This window comes from Protobothrops mucrosquamatus, unplaced genomic scaffold, assembly GCF_001527695.2.
Source record: "Protobothrops mucrosquamatus isolate PMUCROS unplaced genomic scaffold, P.Mucros_1.0 scaffold4663, whole genome shotgun sequence".
NCBI classification, from domain to species: domain Eukaryota; kingdom Metazoa; phylum Chordata; class Lepidosauria; order Squamata; family Viperidae; genus Protobothrops; species Protobothrops mucrosquamatus.
Window position 1 is genome coordinate 55,092 of NW_015390562.1, and position 10,385 is coordinate 65,476.

Sequence of the window (10,385 nt, forward strand, 5' to 3'; positions counted from 1 at the left end):
TGGAACAGCTTGCTGTCAGAAGTTGTGGGTGCTTCATCATTGGAGGTTTTTAAAAAGAGACTGGACAGTCTGTCAGGTCCCTAAAAGAAATGTATTGTTTCCCTCTTTATATTTGTCCCTGCCTTTGTAACCGTTTTTTGGGGCCTGCCATTCTGTTGGGAGGGGGGATGCTTTGGGGATGCTTTGCACTGTCTTGCCCCAATGACCTCCCCCCAGGAGAAGGAATGCATCTCCCTTATCTAGGAGTCAGTTGGCACTTGGAGCCAGAAGGAAACGAAAGCGAGAGAGACCTTGAAGAGCGCACCAACGGAGCCAGTTACCAAAACGCTATGCCACCTGTGGATTGGCTGGAATTCAAATGGACCCTGGGACCCTGGGGGGAGGAGTAATAATATTGCTTTTAATATACTGCTTGCGTGGGTTTTTCTCCAGATCTCGCCTTGTTTTCCCTGATATCACTAGCCCCTAATAAAAGTTCCTTTTGAGAAAATGCCTGTTTCAAGAGTTCTGCTTTCTTGGGAGGCTTAGATGAGGTAGGTCCTTACATAAGGCGAGATCTGCATAGTGCCCAACCCAGAGAGGCAGCTGCCCTACCGAGGTGGGTCGCAACTGACTTGTCCCTTCCTAGCAGCAGAATGGAAGAGGGCAAAATTGAGACCTGGGGTGAAGACGTCGCTCCGGCAGACCACAAGGAAGGCACTTCCAGGGACCTGGAGGAGGCTGGACCCTCGGCAGAAGTAGATCAAGCCAGGTGGTCGCTCGGGGTCGGAAAGAAAGAGGACTGGGAAGGGAAGGCTCAGAAAGTAACTCTCACGCGAGGCGGAGGAAAGAAAAAAGCCAAAAAGAAGAATCTGGAGCCTACCACTCCCGAAAAGGAGAAAGCAGAGCTAAAATCAGAGCTGATGGAAGCAGTATTAAAGCAAACCATGGAGTATGTAAGACAGTCTTTCGAGGAGTTAAAAGCCTAGCTGAAGGGGTACCCAGGCTCGGAGGAAGATGCAGAAGAAGCAGATGAAGAAGAGCCAGCAGTGTCTGCTGCGGCAGCGGCTACCCCCCCTGCAGCAGGGCTACAGCGAGTGCAACCTCCACAAAGACCCATAGAAGGACCACGCCAGCCCATGGAGGTGAAGCCGATTCTGTTGGGGGTGAAATTCGATGGGAATCCCAAAAGACTAGGGTTCTTCCTTGCCCAGGTATTCACCTACATGCAGATATATGGAAGAACACTACCCACGGATGGGGAGAAAGGGTGGTCACTCTGGCATTGGAAGATACTGACACTGACTGGATAGTGACCCTGTACAACTGCAATGTGCCAGAATTAAGAAATTTTAATCTGTTCATGGCAGCTCTCTGCCGTCGCTTTGAAGACCGTCTGGCAGACCGGAAAGCCCACAACCGTATAAAAATGGTGAAACAGGGGCAACGGCCAGTAGCTGAATACATGGAGGAGTTCCGAGAGCTGGCCAGCCATTTAAACTGGCCAGAGGACATCCTGGTAAGCTGTTTCCAGGATGGACTGAATGAAGATCTGTACAATGCTTGTGTGGCTCACGGAGCACCAGGGCGACTGTACAATTGGTGTCTGTTAGCAGAGGAGGTGGAAATAGATCTATGCAAGCACCAACACCGCCCGGTGAGAACGAGCTTCAAGCTGCAGCCTGAGAGGAGAAACTGCCCACACATCACCGGCAACACCCCGCTCCACTGCTTGCTTCAAATGCAGAAAAGAGGGGCACTGAGCAGTCGACTGCTGCAGCAAAGTGCCAGCGAAGAGGGGAGACCGTCAATCTACTGGGAGACCCACAAAAGCCTCACTGAACCCAAGGGAGTTGGCAATGAGGTCTGAGGAGTTCGTAGAGCATTGCTTATGGAGAAACACGTACTAGTCCAACCAGCACATCTGTATCACTCCACATTACAAAAGACATCCAATATCTTCATGTTTCCTAACAATCATATTTCCAAGGCTTTTTTCTTGGGGATGATGACATCCACGTCATGAAAATAAGCAGAAATACTCAAAACTGTCTCCTTCATTTTGTTACATTGATAATCATACACTACTTCATAAATAAAAATGCAGTTCAGTCACATTAAAGTATTTGTACTCTATTCCACCCACTGCAACTGCATTGCTGTACAAAGTCTTTTTTATTTTTATGCAGGGAAACAGAGAAAAGAACCCTTTTCACCAAGAGCTAAGCATTGAAAATTAAATGTGCTTTATTTTTTTTTCATTGACAAACAGTAAAAGAATCATAAGTGTTTTTGTTCCCATTCAGAGTTGAAGGGCTGGTTGAGTTCAGAAATCTTCACCTCTTCTTGTAGTCCCTTCCCCCAAAGTTTGACTGATTGATTTAAGTTCATCAGGGATTGTACTTTGGCTCCTCTTGAATTGTATGATCATCCAACAGCCCAGATGATGACTTCCAAGAACTATAAGTGTCCTTTCACCTTATTGTAATACAAGACCAACCTAGAAAGATGATAACATGGATGTTACTGCAGATAAAAACAAAGTCCCTCATGCTTAGACAATGGTGGGGCACTTGGAGTTTTAGGAAAAAAACTGTAAGGACTGTCACAAGTATTGCCACAGGGAGATGAATCCTGCCTATTTGTCAAATATGGGCATGGCCAGTCACAAAATACCATCACATTCTCTACCTGTGAACACACACACACATCAGACTCTCACTTCCACCTCCAGTTTGGGGGGAGCTATGTGCAGTGAGCCCATGCCTACTTAGGAGGCCCAGAGGCATTTTTGAAATCAAAGGTAATGCTGGAGGGTAGTGTTTTGCAGAATGCTAGTTTCCCACTGTTGTAGAGTCCATCAAGGGAGCTTTACTAACATTAGCATCCACAGGCACTGCATGGGGAACCCCAAATATAGAGGGAAGGCAGGCACACACACACAAACACTTGTATTGGAGGAGCTCCTTGGTATATTTCATACCATTAAATAAAGATACAGAGAATCTGTGTAAAGGAAATTACTGTATGTCAGCCTTTTCTATATTGATACCTTCCAGAAGTATTAATTACTACTATTATACCCAGACACTTAGTAAAAAGACAATCAAATCTCTGGTATAAATCTCTGGTATAAATGTTACCTTTTCAGAATCCATACCAGGACATCTCCAGTTATACAAATAATACTGCAGATTGCCATCTCCAATACCAAATTTCAGTTTTTCCAGGAATGTTTTGTTTTCCATCAGGTCTAGTGCATTGAACACATCAAACCCTTTCTGACAACATAAAGAGATTATAAATTGATTTTCTAATTGGATTTACATCAAGGTTGGTAAAATATTTTATTTACGTACCTCTCCTACAATTAACTATATTACAAATTGTTTTGAGCACAACAAGCCATGTCCTTCCTCCTAGAATTCTAGTTATAATTAACATAATACCTTAACATGCATACAATATACAGCCAGAAGTGAAATTATACCCAAGCTTACTTTGAATCATGTATGCATATGGAACAAACGATTTTGAGGGGTCCTTGATGCTCTCTGAGCTTGGTTGTTTTCTTGCAGACGTTTCATTACCCAAGTTATGATGATACCTAGTTTGGGTAATGAAACTTCTGCAAGAAAACAGTCAAGCTCAGAGAAGACCAAGGACCCGTCATTTCAACCCTGAGCTACAAATATTCTCTTTTTAAAAGATTTTGAATGCTCCAGGGTTTTTTTTTAACGGTAGGCCACAATATTAGTTGTGGTGCTAATTCTGGTAACCTATGGAAAAATTAGTTGAGAGGATGCCTTTTTTAAAAAAGGAAAAGATCTTCCTCTCACATGCCATAGCAAGGAATGAAAGCAGCCAATTTAGCATGTTTTCTTTGACTGGATGTCTGCTTGTTTGTAATAGGTATAACTTTGAAAGGAAAATAAGCTGAACCAGCTGCATGAGTAATGTTAATTAACTACTACAAACAACCAGGAACATTCCAAACATTACACTAATACTAAATGTCTATGGAGATTCTCAGTCATCCAGGTCATGGTTGTCCCAAAGGAGCTTTTTCAAGAGGCAACTGGACTTTCTTGTTCTTCTTTGAAGACGTTTTGCTTCTCGTCCAAGAAGCTTCTTCAGCTCTGACTGGATGGTGGGGAATGGAAGGATTTATGTTCCTTGCAGACAGCTGGTCATTTGCATTGTTTTAGAGAGTTGTTGAGGCCACTTGCTGGTTTGTCTGTGTCCTCAGGGTCACCTGTGTCCCTTCACTGTTGAACATAGGCGCAGGCTGTTGGGGATGAGTCTGTGTTGTCTGCATCTCAAACTGAAACGCAAATGGTTCCTGTAGTCTACAATTTTTCTGGAAATCTGTTCATGCTCCTGCACCATTCAAAGGGTACAGGAGTATGAATGGATTTCCAGAAAAAATGCAGACTACAGGAACCATTTGCGCTTCAGTTTGAGATGCAGACAGCAAAGACTCATCCCCAACAGCCTGTGCCTGTGTTCAACAGTGAAGGGATACAGGGCAGAAAACATCCTGCAGAAAGCACAGCTCCACAACACAGTCCTTTCAGCAGTTCCAAGAAGGCTCCACACCCATTTGCACTACTCAGGTGACCCTGAGGACACAGACAAACCTCCAAGTGGCCTCAACGACTCTCCAAAAATGCAAATGACCAGCTGTCTGCAAGGAATATAAATCCTTCCATTCCCCACCATCCAGTCAGAGCTGAAGAAGCTTCTTGGATGAGAAGCAAAACGTCTTCAAAGAAAAACAAGTAAGTCCAGTTGCCTCTTGAAAAATACACTATTACTGCTATGTCTGCCAGACAGCAAACTCAATAAACCAGAAAGTTTTTGCATTTTTAGCAGTGAGTTTACCCAGCACACTCAACATCAGCACAATCCAAGGGCATATACTGTAAATTGAAACTGCATACACACTAAAGCTCAAAAATGCCAACCAAACCAACATAGTACTCTGTATGTTTACAACTTAGTACCTGAAAATCTTAACAGTTTTAGTAACCCTTGTGTAATGCAAACAATGCATACACAACAAAAATCTTTTTTTGTCTGTGTTCCTACAGTAGATCACAGAAGTCATATTTAACAATGACTTTTCACTTGTAACAAGCCCAGCTATGAAGTTTTGATTTAGAACTGCTAAGTATAACCTCAAAGTCATCTGGTGCTGTAAGGCAAGCACAGGGGTTTTGAGTAAGCAGAGGCTGTGCCTCTTAACACCTTCATATGAAGGACCAGGCTGAAACACAAGTTCCAATGTGCAAAGAAAACATTATCCAAAATTGTTCAGAGATTATACTTCTCTTGCTGAAGCAAGTACATCAATGAGAGACTTTTATCCAACTTCACTCTTCTGTAAGAAAAGGAAAATAAAGGAACTATTGCACTACTTACCATCTTTGCTATAATGAGTGCATCATTCATTAGATCCAAGAGAGGGGTCTCAGTATGAACACTGTAGAAGGAATAGGCTGCTTTCAGGCTTTTGTGAACAGGGTGGTGCATGACTGTTGAAGGTAATGTATAGAAACTCAGAAAGTCGGTTAAAACACCATTTGAACTCTGGGGAAGAAAAGAAAAAGGAATAGAAACAAAGGACTCTACAGCATCATAAACTCTTAAGTCACCTGGTTGCTTTGCAAAAGTATAGGTTACAATAATTCTGTGTAAACTGGTGAGGTAGAGCAAAGACTGGAGCCTGAATCCATCCAGTTTGAGTTTAACCCAGATCTTTCTGACCCTGGGTACCCTTCTGACATTTGGACAGATGCCCAATTTCTTCAGTGACAAATATTTGTTTTATGCACTCTCCCATCCCAGTGTGAGGGGATTATGGGCATCAGAGTGGAAACAAGCTGTGTAACTGCAAACTGCAATGCCTCCAACAACATAATACCAACAATAAAAAAAGTCTCAGGAACACCTCCAAGAGGAACTTAAAAGAAATAGATTAAGGTAGAAAAACACAAGCCTCTGGGTGCGAGGAAGAACATTTTTGAGAAATTACAAAGCAGATTTTGGCCCAGCATTAATTTATATATTTTAGCCCTCCTTTCAAGCACAGAAACCTCACCAGTTAGAAACAAAACAGCCCAGTAAAGGCCAGGGATTTCTAGATGGAAAAGGCACCAGTAGGAAAAGGAAGCAGGGAAGGGCCACTTTCTCACCTCGACCACAAAGGTGTCAATAATGTGATCCTGAGGCAGGAACCAGTGAGCCACTTCTTCCTCATCCATAACAGGAGCGAGATTGAACTGCTTCAAGTAATTGTTAATCAGCTCTTGCACCGCTTTGATATCTTTTCGTTCCATAGGTCTCAAGCCTGAAGTTTTTGTGGCCTTGTTATAATGAAAGACGACAGAAATTCAAAGAAGAGCTAATACCCCATCTAGGCTTCCATCAACAGGATAGTATTCAGCCAAAGGCAACAATCAAGATGAATTGGGGTTATAGTTCCCAAAATTTCTCAGCCAGCATTTCTGGGAACTGAGTACACATACTCAACTGGTACAAAACCAGTTGTTTTGATTAATGCTTTGCACATACTCCCTTCTGTTCTTCCCAACAATTATTAAAGAGTAAAGAGAATAATCAATGGTCACATTATAAATAAACTGGTCTCTGTGTGTGTGTGCATGCATGCATGTGTGTTTATCAAAGGAATTCCTCTGAAACTTCAATAAACTAAGAGAATTCAACCATATCATACTTTACCTTAGACTTTACCATTAGTACGAAGTACTTTCCATTGGCAGAAGAGAGATACAGGTCGTCCTTGACTTACAACAGTTAGTTTAGTGACTGTTCAAAGTTACAATGGCACTGAAAAAAGTGACTTATGACCATTTTTCAAACTTATGACCGCTGCAGCATCCCCAGGGTCATGTGATTTACATTTGGATGCTTGACAACTGGTTTATATTTATGATGGTTGCAGTGTCCCAAGGTCATGTAGTCCCCTTTTGTGACCTTCTGACAAGCAAAGTCTATGGGGAAGCCAGATTCACTTAACAACCGTGTTACTAACTTAACAATTGCAGTGATTGACTTAACAAATGTGGCAAGAAAAGTTGTAAAATGGGACAAACTCACTTAACAAATTTCTCATTTAACAACATAACTTTTGAACTCAATTGTGGTCATAACTTGAGGACTACCTGTAATTACAATATGCCTTCTCAAGATTTTAGAGCTGAAAAAAATTAGTATATTCAAATAAGGACACAAATCTCAATTTCTCAAGTGTCATATAATCAAGAAAATGGTCCTTTTCCTCCAACCAATCCATGCCTTCACAAAAAATGTCTAATGCTGCCAGGTGTGACAATATATGCAAGTAATCTTTCCAGGAAAGTCTATTCTTTGGAAGCTCTGCCCCACAACCATTGTACTGGCTCCCCCAAATGAAAAGCTTGCCTTGGCATGTACAGAAGGCTATTTTGAAATGAGAATGAGGGTCTTCTGGGTGGAAGCATTGCTTACATCAGGAAGTCTGTGGAACTTCATTGTTCTCTGTAACGTCATATTTCTGCTCAAGTGAGAGAATTTCACCTCTACCAATTTTCTGGGATTCAGTGATCTATGCCAGTATCTGGAAAATCAAATGATTATATAAACACACACATGTAAAAGATATTTTGCTCAGCACCATCAAATGCCTTTGTTTTCTCTTCAAGGAATTAATTTTACAAATTTAGTTAATGTAGGAGACAATATGAATAGGACATTTGGGCAATAACTGAAGTTCTAGATTTGAAATCAAATTTTTGTTCTTTCTGAATTCTTTTTTATTTTTGCATCAAATACTAATAAAACATTAGATATTACCTAATTACTATCAGCATATATCCATCACAATCCACCAAGAACCCGACAGGTCCAGTAGCTTAGATTATTTCTTAGGGGTTATATGTTTCCAACTCAGATCTGATAGCAAATATCTTCCAGGGTACTCAGTTCAACATATTATTTCAGAATGCAGTTTTATCCATGTCTACTCAGAAATAAGAGTCTGTAAGATCAATGAGTCTTAAAAGTAAGTAGCTACATATCAGCTTCATCCAACTTGATATTTTACATTTGTGTTGGGATACATCTCCCAAAGTTCTTGCTGATTATGGAAGTTGCTGTCAACAACTGGAAGGTAGCAAGGTGGGTAAAGGCTGTAGGATATCATTGCACTTCAGCTCTGTCCAGGATTTGCTTACATGTAGAAAATATTTTCAGGTAGTCCTTGACTTACAACCACAACTGGGATAGGAATTTCAGTTTGAAGTCATGATGGTCATAAGTTCAGACGCCCCCATGGCCGGACCCGATTTTAAGGGAATCATGTGATCATAAGTGCAAACCCATTCTCCTGCATGGGCGTTTTTTCCCGAAATAGTGCTGGAAATCAGCAAAAAGCATTGCAAATCACGGTCACATGACCATGGGATGCTGCTACCAGTTGTAAATGTGAGCCAATTGCCAAGTGCCTGAAATATGGTCATGTGACCATTGGGGGAGGGCACATTTTACAATGGCCAGAAGTGCTTTATGGATTGTAAAACACCCTTTCCGTGGCCATCATAACTCTGAATGGTCATTAAGCAACAAGTCATAAGTTGAGGACTACCAGTATAGCCCATTTGGTTAACTGTATGCAATATACCTGTAAGGATGTGTCACAGTCAATGTGCACACTATGAAGATTTATTCTTGGAACATGGTAACTACAATTAACCATTCTTACCATTCCTGCTGAAAGAGGCATAAGAAGTGCCTTTATACATAAACTATTCACAAGTCTCATTCAATATTGCCTCTACAATAACTTACAACAGTTATTTAGAATTTGAAATAAGTCTGTTTCCCAAACTTTTCTGGAAATTCCAGGAAGGGAACCTGGGCCCTTACATGAACTCTTCAAGTGAGCCAAGGATTTAGCAATAAGAGGAGATATTCCTTGATTCATGTGGTAGTAGAAACCACCATCCACTCTCTCTCTGCATATTTAGGGATGCCAAGTAGCACAAAACTACATTTATTTTTCAGATCTTGTGCTATTTTGCTGATATCTCTCTTAATTTTTTGAAAGATTTTTGCTAAAATCCTACGAATAAATTCATGCCGCAATGTCCTTGCAAATGTTTATCATATTCTACCCAAACTTAAACAAAAACAAAAAACCTCTTTATCACATGCTTTTGTATCTTGTTGCATTTTTTAAATTTAATTTTATGATCTTATTTTTATCAGATTTTATTTTGAAAGCTATTATGGGGACATCTCTGATTAGAAGAGATGGAATATGCATTATTACAAAAGTATGAAAAAATCTTTCTACCAAATATGACTTTGAAAGCAGCTATCAACAAAGATGATTAGGGGACTGGAGGATAAAACATATAAGGAACGGTTGCTGGAATTGGGTATGTCTAGTTTAATGAAGAGAAGGATGAGGGGGTGACATGATAGCAGTGTTCCAATATCTCAGGAGTTGCCACAAAGAAGAGGGAGTCAAGCTATTCTCCAAAGCACCTGAAGGGAAGACAAGAAGCAACGGATGGAAACTAACCAAGAGAGAAGCAACCTAGAACTAAGGAGAAATTTCCTGACAGTTAGAACAATTAATCAGTGGAACAACCTGCCTCCAGAAGCTGTGAATGCTCCAACACTGGAAGTTTTTAAGAAGAGACTGGACAGCCATTTGTCTGAAATGGTATAGGGTTTACTGCCTGAGCAGGGGGTTGGACTAGATGACCTCCAAGGTCCCTTCCAACTTTATTATTATTATTCAAAAATATGTATACCCTTTGCTGTGATAAGTTAGCTATAAGAAGTCAACCACATGTTTTGTAATTTACAAAGGAAATGAGAGGTATAAGCAAAGGAACCACACCTCAATTTCCACTGTTTTGTTTTCTCATCTTGTGATACTAACAGGCAAAATGGAAACTGTATGTATTTATCATGGCCATGAGTTTCATAACTGGAACTCATTGTTATTCGTCCATCGATTTCGATGAAGACCTTGACATCTTGTGGATTGTGGGCCATCAACGATGTGTCCGTAGATGGCTGATTAGACCGATGTTAGCACGGAATGTTCTGCCACATACTGAACAGAGAAATGTGGACACTGTTGCTTCAGCATTTGCAGCTCTGGCTTTACGGAGTGCTCGCTTCTCTTGTACCAAGATTGTCCTCCTGTGTTCATATGTCTGGCACCCCTGGTAAACCAGGGTACGCCATGTCGGTCGATCATGCGCCAAAAATTCCCAAGAGATGGTGTCGATATCCAGGGACTTGAGAGATGCTTTCAGCGTGTCTTTGTATCGCTTCTTTTGTCCCCCGTGCGATCGCTTTCCTTGAGACAGCTCACCATAGAAGAG

General features: G+C 41.2%; 1 protein-coding gene across 1 annotated transcript in view; it reads right to left on the reverse strand.

Annotated features, from left to right (window-relative positions):
- Positions 1-2,448: 2,448 nt before the first annotated feature.
- LOC107299199 (glycylpeptide N-tetradecanoyltransferase 2-like) overlaps positions 2,449-10,385 on the reverse strand; it is a 78,143-nt gene continuing 70,206 nt past the window's right edge. The window contains 5 exon segments of the mRNA XM_029286713.1: positions 2,449-2,479; positions 3,123-3,260; positions 5,404-5,571; positions 6,177-6,347; positions 7,492-7,600. Of these exon segments, the coding sequence (XP_029142546.1) occupies positions 2,459-2,479; positions 3,123-3,260; positions 5,404-5,571; positions 6,177-6,347; positions 7,492-7,600 (607 nt within the window). The 3' untranslated portion in view covers positions 2,449-2,458.